Below are 22,082 nucleotides of genomic sequence, written 5' to 3'. Positions count from 1 at the left end.
TAGCACCTGTCACACGAAACTGCTTTGCCACACCCCAGGAGCAGGTGAAGGTGCTAGGATGAGTGTATAGAAAACTACTGCAATGAAGCAAAGAAGTGCAGGCCGACAGGAGCCGGATGTAGATCTCTCCCGAGAGACACAGCCAGAATACAGCAAATACAGAGGCGAATGCCAGCAGCAAACCACTGAATTGAGAATAGGACCCCCGTTGAAGGAATCAGAGAAAGAACTGGAAGAGCTTGAAGGGGCTCGAGACCCCATATGAACAACAATGCCAAGCAACCAGAGCTTCCAGGGACTAAGCCACTACCTAAAGACTATACATGGACTGACCCTGGACTCTGACCTCATAGGTAGCAATGAATATCCTAGTAAGAGCACCAGTGGAAGGGGAAGTCCTGGGTCCTGCTAAGACTGAACCCCCAGTGAACGTGATTGTTGAGGGGAGGGCAGCAATGGGGGGAGGATGGGGAGGGGAACACCCATAAAGAAGGGGAGGGGGGAGGGGGATGTTTGCCCGGAAACTGGGAAAGGGAATAACACTTGAAATGTATATAAGAAATACTCAAGTTGATTAAAAAAAAAAGAAAGAAAGAAAACTACTGCAGGGGACTTCCTACCAGTTACGTCTATAATCTCCAGTTCTGGCTAAACAAGGAAGGAAAGCAGGTCTATGTTTTTCTGTTTTAAGGCAAACAGGAGCACTCAATTAAACAATGTGTCTGATTTATTAAGTGCATTTGATCTTATATTAATTCCTCAGAATATAAAATAATTCTCAGAATATAAAAATAAAAACTTTAGAACATCTTTGTCCTCAGGAAAAAGTATTGGCATGATACATATTTTATCCTATAACTTAGGCAAACATGTCTTAAATTTTTTGAGAAAACATGTCATATATCATTTGATATTCCTCCCAATTTATACTTAGATGATATTTATTCAAAGTTGAAGGATAAGCTGAATAACTTATCTGAAAGGATAAGTTCTAGATGGACTTTGGAAAATCAGTCTAGTTAGAGAAGGCTTCATGGAAGAGAAGGTAGTGAGACACTCCTAAGTAAATGAAGCCAAATGAGAAAATATGGACAAGCAGGAAAGAACAGTATAAGGGAAGGCAGAGAGATAGCACCATGAACTCAGTTGGCTAGGAGGGCAAAACCCAGTCGAAAGGAAACAAGAAGAAGTACACAGCGTGGGTACAGCAATGCTCACAGCACAATTATCAGCCTAGGAACAGGTATGTGGTGCAGCCTCGCAATGCTGTATGTGTCTATGTGCCTTTGTGTGTCTGTGTGTGTTTGTCTGTCTGTCTGTGTGTCTCTCTGTGTGTGTCTGTGTCTGCCTGTGTGTCTGTGTGGGTCTGTATGTGTGTGTTTGTGTGTGTCTCTGTGTCTGTGTCTGTGTCTGTGTCTGTGTGTTGGGACAGGATTTCATTAGGTAGCAGGAATTCACTATGTATACCAGGCTGGCTTTGAACTTGAGCCTATCTTTCTTCTTCAGACTCTGTGCTAGGATTACAGATGTGAGCCACCATTCCTGACCACATGAGAGACGCTGCACAGCAACGTTAAGAAATGAAGACTCCCCAAGGTATTACCCTAACTAAATGGAACAGGTTAAAGGGCTAAATATTATATAACTATTTGCATGGAAATTCAACCTACAGGTTGTAGATTGGTGACTTTCAAAGAACAAATCAGGTTGAGGGACTAATAAGGGGGTTTGTGGGTCTAAATATGTAATCATTAGCACAACCTACAAGAGCAAAACTTTGTTGAAAGTACATAGCCTGTTAAAGTCCTGTGTCATTTGTATTATTCGGATTCTAATTGCTTGAAAGACAGCATGATTTATCAAAAACAAAAGTTCTTTAATGCAGGCAGAGTTAGTACTGGGAATTAACATCTCATTACAGAATATTAACTAACATTTAAACATTTAAATATTTAACATTTAAATATTACTAACATCACTAATTTCAGAGCTAGGTAAGCCTGCACTATAGCACGGCAGTGCCAAAGCTAACCTTTATCCTAGAGGTTGCCTTTGGTTCACCTTCCATGCCATCGTTCAGAAAATATGCACTGAGCATCCAATATACACCAAGATTTATAACAAAGGGAAGTAAAAAACTCATTCATAAATGTCATCGTTTACTTTTAGCATGAGATGACATTTTGTTTTAAGTCTAAATAAAAGTCACACATCACAGAATGTTCTGGGCCACCATGGACCACAAGCCTGCAGGGCATAGTGCTGTGAGATTTCTGTGAGCACAGAACTGCGATGATCCATAAGTACAATTGCCAAACACCACATTCTAAGGTTGAATCCCTGTCTTTATGCAAAACACATCTCTGTGTCAAATCAAGGGAGCGTTATATGTTATATTGATCAAATAAAGCCAGAAATATGAGATTTTACCAAAGGTTAATTCACCTCATCCCAAGTTTTTGCCTCAATTTCTATCCATGAATAGATCCCAGGGTGTGTCACATCAAGCTTCTGAAGGTACCTCTGTCTTTCAGTTCTCGAGTCTTCCTTGTTTCCACAAGGCAACCGCTCATTTATCGTAGTCTTCTCCATTTGTGAGGCAAATCTGCAATTAAAGATGCTTTTATTGAAATTTTCTGATTATTCATGTGTTAATTACTATCCAGAAAAATGTTCATTTCTTACTTTGAACTTTTCCAAAGGACTAACACTCAAAAGGTAACAAGGTAAGCATTCTGGCAATAACAAAGTCTCTCTTCTTTCTTATTCTACTTAATATTATGGCTTTCCCAGGAAAGTGGCAGCTTGAAAGTTCTTTTCTAAATGTTTCCTCAACTGGACCAGATAATTTAAAATTAAATAATTTTGAAAAAGTTATTGCTATCTGGTCATTGTATCACATGCCTTTCCTCCCACTCAGGAGGCAGAGGTAAACAGATCTCTGTGAGCTCACGGCTAGCCTGGTCTACATAGAGCGTTCTAAGATACCCAAAAATATGTAAGAAAATCTTGTCTGAAAAAAAGTTAGTGTTTATATGTTTACAGACTAGCGTATAAAACAAGAAACTAGTTTATAAATTCTAGAAATGAAATTCTATCCTCACAAAAGGTGGTCCTGTTGACCACCCTGAGATGTATTCCAAATACCATGGATGTATATATTACTAACTCTAAAAGTAAGCTACCAAGTCTATTGTCTATTACCACACAATTTTTATCATTTAAAATTCCATTTTTAAGGGGTTGGGGATTTAGCTCAGTGGTAGAGCGCTTGCCTAGGAAGCGCAAGGCCCTGGGTTCGGTCCCCAGCTCCGAAAAAAAGAACCAAAAAAAAAAAAATTCCATTTTTATTTATTTTTATTTTTCTCCATTTATTTATTTGTTTATTTATTTATTCACTTTACATCCCTTTGAGATAGAGATTCATACATTGTTTTAGACAGGATTTCAATCTTTAGTTTTTACTGACCTGTAACTTGTGAAGATGAGTCTGCCTCTGTTTCTCAAGTGCTGAGAATACAGTGTGGTTGTTCTTACCTGGATTCTATCACATTTTAAAATCCTTTTCTATAACCTATCTTGTGGATTATTATATATTTTATAAACAATTTTATAAACCTCAAGACCCAGCTATAACACTCCTGGACATATACCCAAAAGATGCTCCACCATCCCACAAGGATACTTACTCCTCTATGTTCATAGCAGTTTTATTTGTAATAGCCAGAAACTGGAAACAACCTAGATGTCCCTTGACTAAAGAATGGATAAAGAAAAGGTGGTTCATTTACACAATGGAATAGTACTCAGCTATTTAAACCAAGGACATCATGAAATTTATAAGCAAATGGGTGGAACTAGAAAATATTATCCTGAGGGAGATAACCCAGACTCAAACGGACATGCATGGTACTCTCTTATAAGTGGATGTTAGCCATAATTACAGTATACTCAGGCCACACTCCACAGACCCACAGAAGATAAATAACAAGGACAGCCAAAGAAAGGATGTTCAAATCTCACTCAGAAGGGGAAATAAAATAGTCATCAAAGGTGGATGGAAGGAACTTGCAGAGGGATGGGAAGGGGACATGAGGGATCAGATGTGGGGAGAGCTGGGGAGAGAGGAGTGGGAGAGTGAATTGAAATTGATGGCTGACAGTGGAAGGGTGTCCCTAGGATGTGCCAGAGACATGGGATTGGGGAGACTCCAGGGAGTTTATGAGAATGACTGTAGCCCAGCCTCAGGTATGTGAATCCTGAAGTGACTACCTCCTGTAGCCAGACAGGACTCCCAGTGGAGGGATAAGGACACCAACCAACCCACAAAGCCTTCAGCTCCAAATTCGTCCTCTCTACAAGAAGTTCAGGGACGAAGATGGAGCAGAGACTGAGAAAATGGCCAACCAATGACCAGCCCAACCAATGACCAGCCCAACCAATGACCAGCCCAACCAATGACCAGCCCAACCAATGACCAGCCCAACCAATGACCAGCCCAACCAATGACCAGCCCATTGAGACCCATCTCATAGGCAAGAACCAATCCCTGCAATGATTAATCACTCTGTTTGACTTGCAGAGAGGAGCTTAGCATAACTGTTGTCAGAGACAACAACCCATGTATGCTCTTTGATTGGTGATTCAGTCCAATCAAACTTTTGGAGCCCCCAAAAGTCCAGGTTAGTGACTCTGTTAGTCTTCCTGTGGAGTTCCTATCCCCTCCAGGTCACTCAATCCTTCACCCAAGTCTTCCACAAGACTCCTTGAGCTCTGTTTAATTCTTGGCTGTGGGTCTCTGCATCTGTTTCCATCATCTGCTGGGTGGAGCCTCTCTGACAACAGTTATGCTAAGCTCCTGTCTGCAAGTCAAACAGAGTGTGATTAATCATTGCAGGGATTGGTTCTTGCCTATGAGATGGGTCTCAAGTTGGGCTGGTCATATGTAGCAAATGTCCAGCTTGATCTTCATGCTAGTCCCCTAATAATTGAAGCAGGGGTGGTGGGGGTAGACATTCCCTGACTTTGTTCCCTGCCTGTAGGTCCTGTTCCTGTCACTGGGCTGTGTTATCTGGCCTCTATGATAGGAGTTGCGCCCAGTCTTGCAGTGACTCGATGCCCCAGGGTGGGTTGGTACCCAGGACAGCCTCCCCATTCTCAGAGAAGGGGAAACGTGATGGAGGGGAGGATGTTACTGGGTGGGGGATGTGCTGTTATGAGAATGTACTGTGATGGGGATGTAAAGTAAATAAATAAGTGGAAATTTAATTATTTAATTATTTATATTAAGTTTTTTGAGACAGGATCTCTCTATTGTAGTCTTGATTGACCTGTAACTCACTATGTAGACCAGGCTTGCCTTGAACTTATGGAGAACCACTTACCTCTCTGCCTCATGAGCGCTGGGATAAAAGAGACCTATAAGGAGGATGGATATAAATAATTCACTTAAAGAAATACAGGAAAACACAATTAAACAGGTAAAAGCCTTTAAAGAGGAAACAAAAAATCTCTCAAAGAAATACAGGAACAAAGAACCAAACATGGAAAGGAATTGAACAAAGGGGTCCAAGACCTAAAAATGGAAATAGAACAACAAAGAAATCACAAATAGAGGTAACCCTGGCAATGGAAAACCTAGGAAAGAGGTCAGGAGCTACAGATGCAAGCATCACCAACAGAATACAAGACATAGAAGAGAGATCTTGAGCATAGATGATATCATAGAAGATATGGACACAACTGTCAAAGAAAATACAAAGAATAAAAAACCTCTAACCCAAAACATCCAAGGTATCCAGGACATATGAAAAGACCAAATCTAAGAATAATTGGAATAGAAGAGAGCAAAGAGTCCCAGCTCAAAGGGCCAGAAAACATCTTCAAAGAAATCATAGAGGAAAACTTCCACAACCTAAAGAAAGAGACGGCCATAAAAGTAAAAGAAGTCTACAGGAAATCAAATAGATTGGACCAGAAAAGAATCTTCCTGTCACATATAATCAAAACACTAACTGCACAAGTAGAAGAAAGAATATTAAAAACTACAAGGGAAAAAGACTAAGTAACATATAAAGGAAAATCTATCAGAATTACACAAGACTTTTCAACAAAGATTCTAAAAGTTGTAAGATTGTGGACAGATGTCATGCAGACTCCAAGGGAACACAAATATCAGCCCAGGCTACTATCCCTAGCAAAATTCTCACTCATCACAAATGGATAAAACAAAATATTCCATGACAAAAACATATATATATATATATATATATATATATATATATATATATATATATATATCCCCATCCATATAGAGGATTCTAAAAGGAAATTGAAAGGAAAACTCCAACAAAAAGAGAATAGCTATACTAAAGAAAAAACAAGAAATATGTCATCTCACAGCAAACCCAAAAGAAAATAATACACACATAATACCACCTACAACAACAACTATAACAGGAACTAACAATCATGTCTTTAATATCTCTCAAAACCAATGAACCCGATTCCCCAATAAAAACAACTAAGCTAACAGACTAGATATGCAAGCAGGATCCAACATTTTTCTGTATACAAGAAACACACTTCAATGACAAAGACAGACACTACCTCAGAGTAAAAGGCTAGAAGAAAACGTTTTCCAAGCAAATGGTACCAAGAAACAAGCTGGAATTGCCATTTTAATATCCAATTAAATAGACTTCACCCAAAAGTTATCAAATGAGATGGGGAAGGACACTTCATATTCATCAAAGGAAATAATGACCAAGATGAACTCTCAATTCGGAACATCTATACCCCAAATGCAAGGACACCCACATTTGTAAAAGAAACTTTACTAAAGTCAAACACACATTGAACCTCACACAATAATAGTGGAAGACTTCAAAATCCCAGTCTCACCAATGACAGGTCATTGAACCAGAAACTAAAAAGATAAACAGTGAAATTAACAGAAGTTATGGACCAAATGGATTTAACAGATATATACAGAACATTTCACCCTAAAACAAAAGAATATACCTCCTTCTCAGCACCTCAGTGTGCTTTCTCCAAAATTAACCATATAATCAGCCACAAAATAAGCCACAACAGGTACAAGAAGATTGAAGTAATCCTATGCATCCTATCAGATCACCACAGATTAAGGCTAAACAATAACAACATAAAGAACAGGAAACACACATACCCATAGAAACAGAACAACTCTCCATTGAATAATAACTTGGTAAGGGAAGAAATAAAGAAAGAAATTAAAGACTTTCTAGAATTCAATGAAAATAAGACACAATGAAAGCAGTGCCAAGAGGAAAATTCATAGCACTAAGTGCCCTCATGAAGAAACTGAAGAGATTCTACACCAGCAACTTAACAGCCCAACCGAAAGCCCTAGAACAAAAAGAAGCAAACACACCCAAGAAAAGTAGACAGCAGAAAATAATCAAATTCGGAGTGTAAATCAACTCAGTAGAAACAGAATGATACAAAGAATTAACAAAACCAAAAGCTGGTTCTTTGAGAAAAACAACAAGATAGATAAACCCTTACCCAAACTAAAGGACACAGATTGTATCCAAATCAACAATATCAGAAATGAAAAGGGAGACATAACAACAGAATTTGAGCAAATAAAAAAAATCATCAGAACTTACTACAAAAGCCTTTACTCAAGAAAACTGGAAAGTATAGATGAAATGGATGCTTCCCTAGACAGATACCACATACCTAAAATCAAGAGCAGTTAAACTAAACAGTTCCATATGCCCTAAGAAAATAGAAGTCATTAAAAAAACTTCCAACCAAAAAAAAAAAAAAGCCCAGGGCCAGATGACTTTAGTGCAGAATTCTACCAGGCATCCAAAGAAGACCTAATACTAATATTCCTCCAAGTATTCCATACAATAGAAGCAGAAGGAACACTGCCTAATTCATTCTATGAAGCCACAGTTAAACTGATACCTAAACCACACAAAGACACAACAAAGAAAACCAGACCAATTTCACTTCTGAATATTCATGTAAAATACTCAGTAAAATTCTCACAAACTGAATCCAAGAACACATCGAAAGCATCATTAACCATGATCAAGTAGACTTCTTCCCAGGAATGCAAGATTGGTTCAGTATACAAAAATCCATTAATGCAATCCACTATATGAACAAACTCAGAGAAAAACATCACATGATCATCTTATTTGTTGCTGAAAAAGCGTTTGACAAAATACAACACCCCTCCATATTAATAGTATTGGAAAGACCAGGAATTCAAGGCCCTTACCTAAACATAATAAAAGCAATATACAGCAATCAGTCTGCCAATATTAAATTAAATGGAGAGATACTTGAACCAATCCCACTAAAATCTGGAACAAGACACTCTCTCCATATCTATTCAGTATAGTACTTGAAGTTCTAGGTAGAGCAATAAGACAACAACAGGAGATCAAGGAGATAAGAATTGGAAAAGAAGAAGTCAAGGTATCACTCGTTGTGGATGATAGTATATATATATATATATATATATATATATATATATATATATATATATATATATATATACACACACACACATATATATATATATATATATATGCAATCCAAAAAGAAAAAAATCTACCTGAGAACTTCTTCAGCTGATAAACTTCACCAAACTGGCTCAATATAAAAATTAATTAAACCAATCATATAAATGATAGACTGAGAATGACAGTAGAAAAACAACACCCTTTAAAGCAGCCACAAATAGTATAAAATATCTTGGCGTAACTCTTACCAAGCAAATGAAAGATCTATATGACAAGAACTACAAATCCCTGAAAAAGAAATCAAAGAAGATATTAGAAAATGGAAAGATCTCCCAAGTTCAAAGATTGGTAGGAGTAACATAGTAAAAATGGCTATCCTACCAAAAGTAATCTACATATCCAGTGCAATCTCCATCAAGATTACTGACAGGGTAAGAGTAATTCTCAATTTCATATGGTAAAACAAAAAACACAGGATAGCAAAAACAACACTTAACAACAAAAGAACTTCTGGGGGAATTATCACCCTCTGATCTCAAGCTGTTTATTGCTACAGAGCAATAGTGATAAAATCCTCATGATATTGGTACAGAGACAGACAGATTGATCAATAGAATAGAATTGCAGAGCCAGAAATATGCCTACACACTTAGAAACACTTGATCTTTGACAAAGAAGCCAAAACATACAATGGGAAAAACAAAGCACTGTCAATAAATGGTGCTGGTCCAAACCACTGAACTGAGAACTTTCTCCCCTTTGGAGGAAGTAGAGAAAGGATTGAAAGAGCTGAAGGGACTTGCAACCTCAGAAGAACAACAATGCCAACCAATCAGAGCTCCCAGACTAAACCACTACCCAAAGACCATGGACTGACCCAGGGCTCCAACTGCATATGTAGCAGAGAATGGCTTTGTTAGGCACCAATGGAAGGAGAAGCCCTTGGTCCTGCCAATGTTGGACCCCGAGTGTAGGGGAATGTCAGGGGGGTGGAAGAGGGTTTGGATGGGTTAGGGAACACCCTTAATGAAATGTAAATTTAAAAAAATCCAATAAGAATAAATAAATAAATAAATAAATAAATAAATAAATAGTGCTCATCTGTTGGTCTGTATGTAGAAAAGTGAAAATAGATCCATATTTATCACGTTGCACAAAGCTCCAGTTGAAGTGGATCAAGGACCTCAACATAAAACTAGATACACTCAAACTAGTAGAAGAGAAATTGGGAAAGAGCCTCAACCTCATTAAATTTCCTAAACAGAAACTTCAATGTCTCAGGCTCTAAGATCAACAATTGATGAATAGGACTTCATGAAACTGAAAATCTTCTTAAGGCAAAAGATACAATCAGTAGGATAAATTAACAACCCACAGAATGGGAAAAAGCTTTCTCTAAGCCCACATCGGAGAGAGCGCCAAATGTATGCAGAACACAAGAAGCTGATCCCCAAAAAACCAAATAGCCCAATTAAAATATGGTACAGAGGTAAACAGAGAATTCACAACAGAGGAACTTCAAATGGCAGAGAAGCACTTAAGGAAATGTTCAAAGTCCTTAGTCATCAGAGAAATGCAAATCAAAATGACCCTGAGATTCCACTGTACACCAATCAGAATGGCTAAGATCAAAAACTCAGGCAACAGTATATGCTGGCAGGATGTGGAGAAAGAGGAACACTCCTCCATTGTTGGAGGGATTGCAAACTGGTACAACCACTCTGGAAATCAATCTAGCAGTTCCTCAGAAAACTGGAAATTGACGTACCTGAGGACCCAGCTATACTACTCTTAATCATACACCCAAAAGACGCCCCAGCACATCAAAGGGAAAAGGGCTCCATGATGTTCATAGCAGCTTTATTTTTAATAGCTAGAAGCTGGGGGGAAAAAAGCAGATTTCCCACAGAATGGATACAGAAAATGTGGTACATTTACACAGTGGAATACTCTTCAGCTATTAAAAACAAGGACAAAACGAATTTTGCAGGTAAATGGAGGGAACTAGAAAATATCATCCTGAGAGAGGTAATCCAGACTCAAAAAGACATACATGTACTCAGTAATAAGTGAATATTAGCCAAAAGGTACAGAATACCTAGGATATACTCCACAGAATTTAAGAACTTTAACAAACAGAAAGGCCAAGTGAGGATGTTTCAATTTCACTTAGTAGGGGGAGAAAATAATCACAGGAGGCAGAGGGAGGGGGATTTGGGTGGGAAGGGGAAGAGTAGAGGAAAAGGGGAACTTTTCCCTGAAAATGGGAGACAGGAGAGAGGCCCAGAGGGCCAGCAGAATGAATGGAAATATGCAGCCTCAGAAGGTGAGAGGTAGAGAGACCCTTTAGAAAGTACCAGAGACCTGGGAGGTGTTCGATTCTCAGGACTCGATGGCAGTGACCTTAGATGAAGTGCCAAACAGTGGGGAGAGGGAAATAAAAAAAGAGTTTGCCTCCAGTAGACAGACAGGGCCTCAAGAGCAGGTACAGGGTTGCCATCCCACAGTCAAAATTTCTGACCCAGAAGTGTTCCTGTCTAAAAGAACTGCAGGGACAAAAATGGAGGTGAGACGGAGGGAAAGGTGGTCCAGTGACAGGTCCAACTGGGAATCCATGTGGAGACACCAAGGACTGACACTTCCTAATGCTATAATGTGCTTACAGGCAGGAGCCTAACATGGCAGGCCTGGCTCTGAGAAGCCCAACCAGCATGAGACGGACCCAGATACTTACACCCAGCCATTGGACGGAAGCTGGGGACCCTCATGGTTAAATAGGGGGAGGATAGAAGAAGCAGACAAGGAAGGCAGCCCCTAAAAAGACCCGCAGTCAACTGGCACCATGCCAAGGAGCTCCTGGACACTGAGCCACCAACCAGGCGGCTGCCCCAAGGCGCCCCACACATATACAGCACAGAAATAGCCTGGCCTCCCTCAATGGGAGAAGAAGTGTCAAGTGCTCAAGAGACTTGAGACCCCAGGGAGTAGGGAAGCCTGGTGATGGGGGAGCATCCTCTAGGGAACCGGTGGGGGGAGAGGAATAGGATGAGGAACTGCAGAGAGGAGCATGGGAGTGGGGGTGGGGAGTGGTGGGTGGACTGTAAATAAATTTTAAAAAATCTTTAAAAGAAAAGAAAATGAGGCCTGAATTTAAAAAGATGTCACACGAAACACCGTGGGTACGTCTCACTAAATGGCCCATGCATTTTCTACTACAAAAGATGAAAGACTTATAATTCAGTTGTATAAAAGCTCAATACAGAATTGTATTTGCACACAGAATTATATCTCTAATACACATACACTATTTCAAACTAATGTTTATTCTATTTCTATGTTCATTATCACTAGCTATTTTTCATTTTAGGTAAAGTATAAATGGAGTAGAAATATAAAGGAACATCAAAATTCCAATACACCTCTTTATATATTAATCTGAGCATAATGAAAGCCGCTAAATCACTCACATTGTTAAGGGACAATGCTGAGGAGAAGAATATAAGTTTGTTTGCAAGAAGCGCAACTCCCTCAATAAAGACCACAACCAGCCCCCTTTAGGCTTCCTGGCATTCTAATGAGAATATGAATAGTTAACAATATCAAAGAAAATGCTTTAAAAATACCACAACACAAATCATAGAGAAGATTCAGTACATCTGTGACCCAGGTTGAGGCCACAATCATTGGGTCTTACATTTGATGTGGCTGGGTGCATCTGTTCAAATGATTAGATATAAAAAAAATATTGGCATGTGGAATTTCTTCCTTAATATTATGCTTTACCAAAACTCATGTCCCATCATGGAACAGAAGGAATCAATGCCTTCATCACCTGCCCTCCAGAACTTGTCACTTCATTTACACTGAATCTTCCCAACCTCCTAAGTAACTGAACAATTAGTTGACACACATTTTTGAAACTCAGCTAGTTAGATGATTTCTGTTTGTACTCTTACTAAATGTATGGTTACCAGTGTTCATAGATGCCAACTGATGACACCATCTTCTACCAATGCAAACAGACGCAACTTCAACTGAAAAAAACAACTGTTTAGAATCTGCTACTACTCTTCTCTCAGAGAAAAGCTTGCTTGCTATGATGGCTATTCTTGGCTGTCAACTTAACTACATCTGGAACTAAGTAAAACCTAAAAGTGGAGGACACACCTGTGAGAGATTCTTTCTTAATTCAAAGTACGAAGATTCACTTTTAATCCACATTCTTGAGGTAAGGATCTTGACATGGGAAGACACACACCTTTAACCCAGGACTTGGAGTAGGAAGATAGTGCTGGGAAAACCCACCTCTGATCAGCGTCACACCTTCTGTTGGAAGCCTCTATAAGGACAGGGAAGAAGGGAGCTTTGCCCTTCGCTGTTTGAGCCCACTCCTTTATTGGCATTATTAGAGTTTTCTTCCTTGGGATTCCAGGTATATTGAAGACCTGCTGAGACATTCAGCCTCTTGGACTGAGCAACTAAGGGATGCTTAAACTTTCTGTTCGTAGCCAACTTCCATTGGATTAGCCTGGTCTCAGCCTGTAAATCATTCTAATAAATCCCTATTCTCTACCCAAGATGCAATCCACAGATCACAGGAAGCTCAAGAAGGATGGCCGAAATGCAGATGCTTCCACTCCTTAAAAGGGGGAACAAAAATATCCATAGGAGGGGATATGGAGGCAAAGCTTAGAGCAGAGACTGAAGGAACGGCCATTCAGAGCCTGCCCTACATGTGACCCATATATATATACAGTCACCAAAGCCAGAAAAGATTGATGAAGCTAAGCAGTGCATGCTGACAGGAACCGGATATAGATCTCTCCTGAGAGACACAACCAGAGCATGTCCAATACAGTCATAAATGCTAGCAGCAAACCACTGAAATGAGAACAGGACCCTCTTTGGGAAATTAGAGGAAGGATTGAAAGAGCTGAAGGGACTTGCAACCCTGGAAGAACAACAATGCCAACCAACCAGAGGTTCCAGGGACTAAAGCACTACCCGAACACTATATATGATCTGACCCAGGGCTCCATCTGCATGTGGATATGGAATAGCCTTGTTGGGGCACCAGGGGAAGGGGAAGCCCTTGGTCCTGCCAAGGTTGGACCCCTTGCGCAGCAGAATGTCAAGTGGGATGGTAAGGGAGGGTGGATGGGAGGAACACCCTTATGGGGGAGGGGGAGGGGATGGGTGATATGAACAGAAAACCAGGAAGGGGAATAACATTTGAATTGTAAATAAAGAACTATAACCAATAAAAAATATGTTTGCATTGACACATATAGAAAATATGTCTATATAATCTTTAAGTAATATATATATATATACACATATATTCCATAAATTTTGCTGTTTGTTGACCTGAGGATGGAAGTAAGAAAAGGGAGGCAGGAAGTCTTCTATAAGAGACAAACTGGACTTACTAAAAGAGCAATTTTCTAAAGAGCTTGTGAGTGAAATGAATCATTAACAGTGCAGCAGATGTGATAGGATTCTGTGAACCATTACTTATAACCAGTAGGTTTCCTTTTAAATTGTCAGGTAATGGAAGCTAAGAAAGAAGGACCTTAGGCTAATACTACTAAAAAGGAGACATTGCAGACATAGTATATAACTATAGTTGTCAGAATCATTAGGAAAGAAATATCCACGTCCAGGCTACATTAGGTCTATTGATTCAGATGTTTAGGGACACCCTGTATTTGTAATTGTTCAAAACTCTCCCCAGGTCGTTTTCATGGACAATCTAATTGAAAAGCAGACAAGCTTCCCCTTCAGCCTTGTTTCTCACCAACACAGCTGACTTCCCTTGTCATCTGAGGATATGGCCAGATGAAGAAATAAGACACATCTATTTCCTAAGAATGCTAATTTTCCCAGCTAGGGGCAGAACAGGAGCCAGAAAATTCCAAATGCAAGTTGATTCTACCATATAAAATTCTGGAGCAAAACTGAAGAGTGGAAAGGTGAGTTATAGCTCTTAACTAAGGGCTTGCTTCTGACAGAGAAAATAACACCACTATGCTTCTGACCCTCCTCCAGACCTCCACACAGTCAGACCTGTGCTACCTCTTTGGGGCCTTCTGGAACTCATCTTGGGCATATTTGTAACTCGGTTGTGATGATTACTAGCCCAGTTTCCTTCCATACACAGAATGTAGAGTATTTGAACATTCATTTAGCATTGCATCTGGGCAATGCCCTCGGATAGCTTCGTTTGTAAACTGGTCTTCACATTGGACCCCTGATCTTCCTTTTTTCTCTTCCTCCTCATTTTTCTCCCATTCATCTTCTCCTTCTTTTTGCTGTAGCCTTACTTCTTAATATTAATCACTTTGACAATTTTTTCAACAGCAACAAGCTTTCCATTTATTATAAAATATAAATACTTTTATTTCCTTTACAATGGAGCCTGTTTTCAAGTACCATTTTGCTTCAGTATGTTAAAAATCTTTATTGAAAAAATATTTTGAAAAATATAAGTTTTGCTTTGAACAAATTCAGTGTTTTATCAAATATTTCTCATGAGTGCATGGAAGAGGAGAAGACTACATCTCCTTCCACTTCCTTTCTATAGGATTTAATTATTTATGTGAATACACTGTCGCTCTCTTCACACACACCAGAAGAGGGCATCAGACCCCATTACAGATAGTTCTAAGCCATCATATGGTCTCTGGGAATTGAACTCAGGACCTCTGGAAGAGCAGTCGGTGCTCTTAACCACTGAGCCATCTCTCCACGCCATTTAAAGAACTGGAGTTCTTTAAACCATCAAAATATACAGAGAAGCTTTGATAAATTACCTCAACATGTTTTTTTCCAGAATAGTTGAGCTTCTACACGGTCAAATGAACCTGCTATGTCACTGTTACTACAAACACTCTGTGGGTGTTGTGGAAATAAAATTGTGTCATCCGTACCTTGTTCTTCATTCTGTGTTTGCACCATGTGAGCAGACTGTGCCACCATTAAGATGCTTTCAATGTACACAGCACACAAGGCCACAGCGGTGTGCTGCCTGGCCAGCATGTTTGAATCAGCACCATTTGAGGAAAGATCGACACATACTCCTGTGGAATTAGGAGGCGAGTGGCCCAAGGCTAACTCCTCACACAGATGATTTAACAGAGCCTAGTATTTCCTTATTGATATAAATAATTGTCTATAAAGCAAAGACATGTTGTTCACCTGAGACAAGCATATTGTGAATATTGTGGGAAGAGGCTTCACTTATCTACATGTTTTGTGCTACACAGGAAGGATTGATTTTTGTTTCAACGAATTAAACTTCACAAGAATTTCTCTGATGCTGGATGTGGAGGAATGTGTGCTTCTCAAGCATCAGGCCCTGGGTTCAATCCCCATACCTAAATAACAGTAATATTATTATTATCAGGGCAGGATTTGACAATTAAACTGTGAGAATAAGAATCGGATCTCTCTATACAAAGAATCAACAAAACCTGGAGCTGGTTCTTTGAGAAAATCAACACGATAGATAAATCCTTAGCCAGACTATCCGGAGGGCATAGAGACGGTATCCAAATTAACAAAATCAGAAATAAAAAGGGAGACATAATAACAGGAACTGAGGAAATCCAAAAAATCACAGATTCTACCACAAAACTGGAAAATCTGGAAGAAATGAACAATTTTCTAGACAGATAAGAGGTACCTAGGTGAATCAGGCCCAGATAACCCATCTAAACTGTCCCATAGCTTGTAGAGAAATATCAGCACTCATTAAAAGTCTTCCAACCAAAAAAAGCCCAGGACCAGATGGGTTTAGTGCTGAATTCTATGAGACTTTCATAAAGGACCTCATACCAATACTCTCCAAACTATGCCACAAAATAGAAACGGAAGGAACACTACCCATTTCATTCTATGAAGGCACAATTGCACTTGTACCTAAAACACACAAAGACTCAAGAAAGAAAGAGAACTTCAGACCAATTTGCCTTATGCATATCAATGCAAAAATACGCATAAGATTCTCACAAACTGAATGCAAGAACACATCAAAACAATCAACCACCATGATCAAATAGGCTTAATCCCAGGAATAAATGGATGGTTCAATATATAGAAATCCGTCAACATAATCAACTTTGTTAACTAACTCAAAGAAAAAAACCACATGATCATTTCACTAGATGCTGAGAAAGCATTTGAAAAAAATTCAACAGCCTTCATAATAAAAATCTTGGAAAGATCAGGACTTCAAAGCCCATACCTAAACATGGTAAAAGCAAACATTCCTAGCTCTGGTCCATGTCAGTCAAGTGCTCAGCCACTGATTCCAACTGGCAGATTCCATTGGGAACTTTGGGAACATTGTAGAAAAAAAAGCATCCAAGTCTATGTGTCTTACTAGGAAGGATTCTTGGGAGTACTGACCACCTTTTAACAATACTGTCAACTCTTGCAAAGGGTTCTTGCAAGCTACAGATCATAGGCCATCATTGTAGAATGTCAGGAGAAGGACTTAAGCAGAAACTTGAAGCAGAAACAATGGAGGACAAATCCGTTCTGAAACAGAGTTGGGGGCCAGCTTCCATCTTGTAAGTTGGTGGATGTGGCTGAGACAGCAGTTTACAGAGGGCCACAAACCTTTGGGATTGAGCTCTAAAATGATCTGAGAAAGACAATTCCCATGCAAGAACACGGACATTATGTGGCTGAGGGCTGGTACAAGTGTGTATGTGTACTTGCATTTCACACAGGGAGCACACAGGGTAGCATGGAAGAAGGCAACATGGCTAGGGTTTAAGGTGGGCCTGGGTGTGCAGGGCTAAGTTTAGGTGTAGGGATAGAGATGTCATTCAAGTGTAAGGACTCAGATTGCAAAGCTGAGGTGTTGTCTGTACCCAGACATCCCTTGGAGCAGTGGAATGGGACACACCTATGTAACTGTGTCTAAGTGTGTACCTGAGGAATGGGAAGGGATCTAGAAACATTTAGGGAAAGTCCTGTGTGAAGAGGGGACAGTAAAGGGACCCCCAGGAAATGACCTCACTTCCTTCACTATGACCCAACAAAGCAAAATCCTGATGACCAGGCAGCCAACTGCTTACACACAGCCCAGCAGGCTCACTTGTCCAAGAGCTTAGAGAGAGCAGGATGTTCTCTTGTTGTCCTTGGACTACTGAAGGCTCAGGCCTGAAGAAAGATAAAAATGAAGGTCAGGTAGGGACCTTGAAATTCATGATTCTTTCCTGCCTGCAATGTCTCTGGCCATTTGCCCAGAAGGAAACAGACTTGACCCAAGAAAACCAGACCCAGGACTACGCAGACGAGGTAACCTCTCTGAACTCTCACAGTTTTTTCTAGTTTTGCTCGAGGTGTTATTATTGAAGGAGACTTGTAATGATAATAACCAATGAGAATGTTGCAGAATGAAACTTGTGCTTGTTTGAACCATCCATCATGATGTCTCCTCAGGGTGAGCATGAGTGTGCCCCAATGGTCGTGACGGAGCCCTGTACAGAGACACATATCAGTACAAACATGGTGGAAAATCTGGTGAATCGACTGGTGTCATCTCTGCAGGATGGGGACCTCTTCTTTGCCCCTGCTTTCCTGAACGCATACCGACAGTTCACCACCACACAGTATGCGCTGGATCTGCTGTTGAAGAGGTGAGTGCCCACCTCCAAGCGTGGAGGTCTCAGGCCCTCTTGTTTGTTCTGGGAAGCACTCTCTCTACTCCTTGACTAGAGTATTGTCAGGCCGCAGCAGCATCAATTCAAAGAATGCTTCTCCCAGACTTAGCCCAAAGGGGTTTGCTGGCCAAGCTGAGACTAATGAATGTAGCTGTCCTCTGTGCCTTACTGAAGCTCTTTATCTTTTGCCCACTATTTCTGAGGCCTTGGTGGAAGCACTCCTCCCATTTGTAAAGAATGTTCCAGAATTCCTATAGAAATACCCAATATAGATGTGTCCAGATTAGAGACCTATGGAGGGAAATCTGAGAGACCTGTGATCACTGAGACGTCAGAATAGAGATGTGTTCCCCCACTGCACAAGCATCTTTGAAGCACCTACTGTATGTAGCTGAACTAATAATTCTGAGAGCAGACAGAACTTCCACATTCTGAATTTTGATTTTTGTCTAGGTAGCCCCCTGCCCCTGATGTCTTTTAGGATTTTACAGGTGACATGTGTTCTGGTGTCCTCTAGGTTTGCCTACTTCTACCTGGATTGTGAAGAGGATAAACACATAAAGAGGCAAGTGGGCTTTGTAGAAAGAGGAAGGATTTGGGTCTCCGGTGTGGGGCATTTGGGTTCCTAGAGTAAGGATGGCCAATGTTTTGGTCTGGTTCTTCTCCTGGGTTCTAGTACCATAACGTGGTCCAAGCAGTGCCTGCGGGATGAGAATTGCATGGGCATGGTTCTTCCCAGTGGTGAGATGGGGAAGCCAGGGGCCTCAAGTGCTGCTGTGAGACTCTACGCACATACCAGCTCATGCCAGGAGGCTTGTTCAGCTGTTCTCCACTAGAGGTTGACAGTGAGGTGTGTGAGGTTCCTTGCTCACTAGGACCTCACAGCTCTGCCCACCGTTCTCATCTGCATAGGGCTGGATCTCTTCCTTGCAGTCCTTCCTGTAGGCAGAAGCCATGGGAGGGTTGTAGAAGGAAAGGCCTGCTCATAGCCTGTTGTGCATCCCCTCTCCCCAGCACTCTCTGTTGCTTCCTGGACACATGGATAGACCAATACCCTGAGGAGTTTAGTCAGACCATTCTGAAAAAGTTGAAGATCTACTTGACTGTGAACATGCCCTCCTCCGATCTGAATGTCCGTGTCCATATGCTCCTCAAGGAGTTGCGGCAAGAGTCCAATGAGTCAGAGGGAAAAGGTGAAGACTCAGGTAGGTGTTAGAGACCCTGTGCGTAAGGTTCTGTACTTGCTGTGCTGTGGCTGACGGGCTCCTGTTTGCAGAAGCTGTCACTTGACCCTGATCTGGGCACAGGACCTTTTGTAGGACAGAGTTGAGATCCCCAGCAGACATGGTCTCCTCTGTCTTTGGAAAGGCTGAGAGGAAGTCTCATCTTGGGGATCTTGTCTCTTGCAGTTTCACTGCCCGTTACCTTTCTCTACAAGACTGAATCGGCTGCAGATTTGTCTTCATCTGTAGAAGTGAGGAGCTACACCTCTGGAGATTTAGAAATGGAAGCGTGGTTTCCATCAGGGAACGTGCAGCCAGAACTAGCTTATCTGCAAGAGACAGAGACCCCAGAATCCACCATAAAGGTCATCTCTTGGGACTAGATGGGACAGCAGCAGCCCAGCCAGCATACGGGCTAGCAGCTGTGGAACCTGTGTCTCACCGTGTCAGCCGACACAATGTCCTTCTTGCATCTTCTCCCCTTCTCGACCTTGTCCTATCTCCTTAGAGAATGACCCTGTCATTATCACCTGAGGGGTCTCTTATATCTGCTCTGCAGACAGCACCTGTCTGACGTACTGGCAGAACCATTCCCCGATTTCAATATAGCAACTTCCCTTGCCCCACAGCCAGCCCTCACCTCCCCCTGAGAAATGGCCTTTTTACTTCTGTGGTTCTTTTTATGTTGCTTTTCTTTTAAGTATTTGTTTTAATAAATTGTTAGTACTCCTTTTTTGTTGATTACTTGTGGTTATGGTGTCCACTCAGCAGGCTTGTACTGGGCATAAACAGTCTACCAAGGAGACCACACTGCTCCTGTGAGAGGCTCCATGGAGAGAGACCATCTTGGAGGATGGGAGGTGCAAGTGACTGCTTTGACAGAGATCAGGTCTATGCCTGAGAGTGGTGCTAGACATACAGGTCGTTGGGGCTGACTGCACTTTGCTGGGGTCCTAAGGCTAAGGTCATGTGCTGAGGTCAGACTGACCAGGTGCCCTTGAAAGTGGTTTCTGCTTTTGTTTCAGGCTCCTGAAACTGAGTAGCCGCGCTATGTCAGGGTCTGAAGGGGGCGTGTCATGCTACACTGTTTACACCATTTTGATTTTCTTGAAGGAATGGTTAACTTCCACGGTGGTGGACCATGTAGGCTTACATTTTCAGAACTTTACTAAGTGTACGTAAATGCTTTAACTTCCCTTCTGGCTCACCACTCGCCAGAAGCAGTGGAAAGGGAAGGTTAATGGGGCAAAAAGGGATGTAGATCTAGTTAGAAATAGTTCTTTGGGGGCGAATCCGATCTATGTGGCCCGAATTTCAGTAGTTTAGTTCCCATAAGTCAGCAGTGGTAACTCAGACCTCTGACAAACACCATTCACGAATCAGCAATGGCAGCTCAATCCAGAAGAAACAGAGGCTCTCCCAATCGACCAGAGTTCATGGAAGCAGCAGGAAGCTGCCAGAATATCACCTGAAGTTCTTTGGTGCATTTTTATGAAGCCATGACAAATGACGATCCATCAAGTAGGTGAGGTGAACCAGTGCCACAGCTTCAGCATCCAAGTCCAGCATCAGGAAACCCCAACGAATCAGTACCACACAGCATCATCCCCTGTCTGTTGAGTTAATATTTGTACACTTTCCAAAAGTCATGGTTCTCTCAAGCATCCACTCTAGGAAAAACATCACACAGTCTTTTTGCAGGCAGCTTCCAGAAATAATATGAGTCAGTTCTCTGCAAAATATCCTGCCATGAGTCTGCTTCAGCAAACACATCCTCTCATAAGACAGTTTCCAGAAAAGCATCACATGACACAACTGAGGCTTTAAAGTGTCAGGAGCCATCTAGGATAGGCAAAGGCTAGCAGGTGGCCTACCTGGAGGTGGCCCACCAATTTTGCATGGTCTGTGATGAGTGAGCTCTATGAGGCAAGGTCCAAAAAGACTTCATCTCAGGATTGCTCCTTGCAGCTGATGTCTTTCCTGTCATCATTAAAATTAATATAATAACCCGTGGGCATCAGCCCAAACTATTGATCAGATTTCCTGTGGATTCAACATGAAGATGAACTTTTATGAATTAAGGCTGTTCAGGTGATTTAATTATTCTATAGAATTTCTGATTTGATTCAAATAGGTTTAGAAATAAAGTATTAAGGGATGGTTTTAGTTGTTGTGCTAGAAAGATGTAATAAAATCAGAATCAAGAATAGAATGTGCCCATTCCTCATAATAGTAAGCCAAAGCTGCATAATAAAATACAATGCGCTTTAGTAATTACAGTAAAAAGAGAAACAGACTTGGGACACATTCGTGTTCAAGGAAAAGTGTTTTGGTCCAAGGATGAAGCTCTAGGTGTACACTATGATAAGCAAGGCGTGTGAAAATTTCTGTGAACACATAATGAACATAATAGGATGAAACACTGCCTTGAATTTAATGTCAACATCCCTCTGTAACGCCCACTTTATATAACATTTTACCTCTGATGTAATTTTCTAAGAACTTTTGTCTAGGAGGGTGTAAAAAGGCCAAATACAAGAAATAAGGTTGGTGGCATGGGGGTCTCTGCTCCATCCATCCATCCTCCATCCATCCATCCAAATCTATGTTTGCTTATATGTACCTATGAAGGTATGTATGTACGTATGTAGGTATGTATG

The 22,082-nt window shown here is 40.9% G+C and overlaps 2 protein-coding genes across 8 annotated transcripts in view; one reads left to right on the top strand and one right to left on the bottom strand.

Moving 5' to 3' along the window:
• The window catches only part of 4921524L21Rikl1 (RIKEN cDNA 4921524L21 gene like 1), a 39,511-nt gene extending 26,942 nt beyond the window's left edge, over positions 1-12,569 (bottom strand). The window contains exons 1-2 of one of the 4 annotated variants that reach the window (XM_087591349.1): positions 12,436-12,569; positions 2,446-2,605 (exon numbers count right to left, since the gene is read on the bottom strand). In XM_087591349.1, coding sequence (XP_087447475.1) covers positions 2,446-2,592 — 147 coding nt within the window. In that variant the 5' untranslated portion in view covers positions 2,593-2,605; positions 12,436-12,569. Of the gene's footprint in view, positions 1-2,430; positions 2,606-12,435 lie in introns of all 4 variants that reach the window. The other 3 variants (XM_087591350.1, XM_087591351.1, NM_001170421.1) reach the window with 3 other exon arrangements.
• Positions 12,548-20,162, top strand: LOC148000221 (ral guanine nucleotide dissociation stimulator-like). 4 transcript variants are annotated; one of them, XM_087591721.1, is made up of 6 exons: positions 12,548-12,753; positions 14,412-14,497; positions 17,979-18,175; positions 18,717-18,764; positions 19,214-19,404; positions 19,609-20,162. In XM_087591721.1, exons 3-6 carry the CDS (start codon positions 18,000-18,002, stop codon positions 19,803-19,805), a joined length of 612 nt encoding a protein of 203 aa, XP_087447847.1. In that variant the 5' UTR covers positions 12,548-12,753; positions 14,412-14,497; positions 17,979-17,999; the 3' UTR covers positions 19,806-20,162. The 4 variants fall into 4 exon arrangements, with proteins under 4 accessions (XP_087447847.1, XP_087447846.1, XP_087447848.1 ...); XM_087591720.1 differs by having other exon boundaries at positions 12,592-12,753; positions 14,260-14,497; XM_087591722.1 differs by lacking the exon at positions 14,412-14,497 and having other exon boundaries at positions 12,599-12,753.
• The last annotated feature ends 1,920 nt before the right edge of the window (positions 20,163-22,082 follow it).

This window comes from Rattus norvegicus, chromosome 17, assembly GCF_021556685.1.
Source record: "Rattus norvegicus strain SHRSP/BbbUtx chromosome 17, alternate assembly SHRSP_T2T, whole genome shotgun sequence".
Lineage (NCBI taxonomy): Eukaryota > Metazoa > Chordata > Mammalia > Rodentia > Muridae > Rattus > Rattus norvegicus.
Note: the sequence above shows the minus strand (reverse complement) of the source record. Positions and strands in the feature narration are given on the sequence as shown.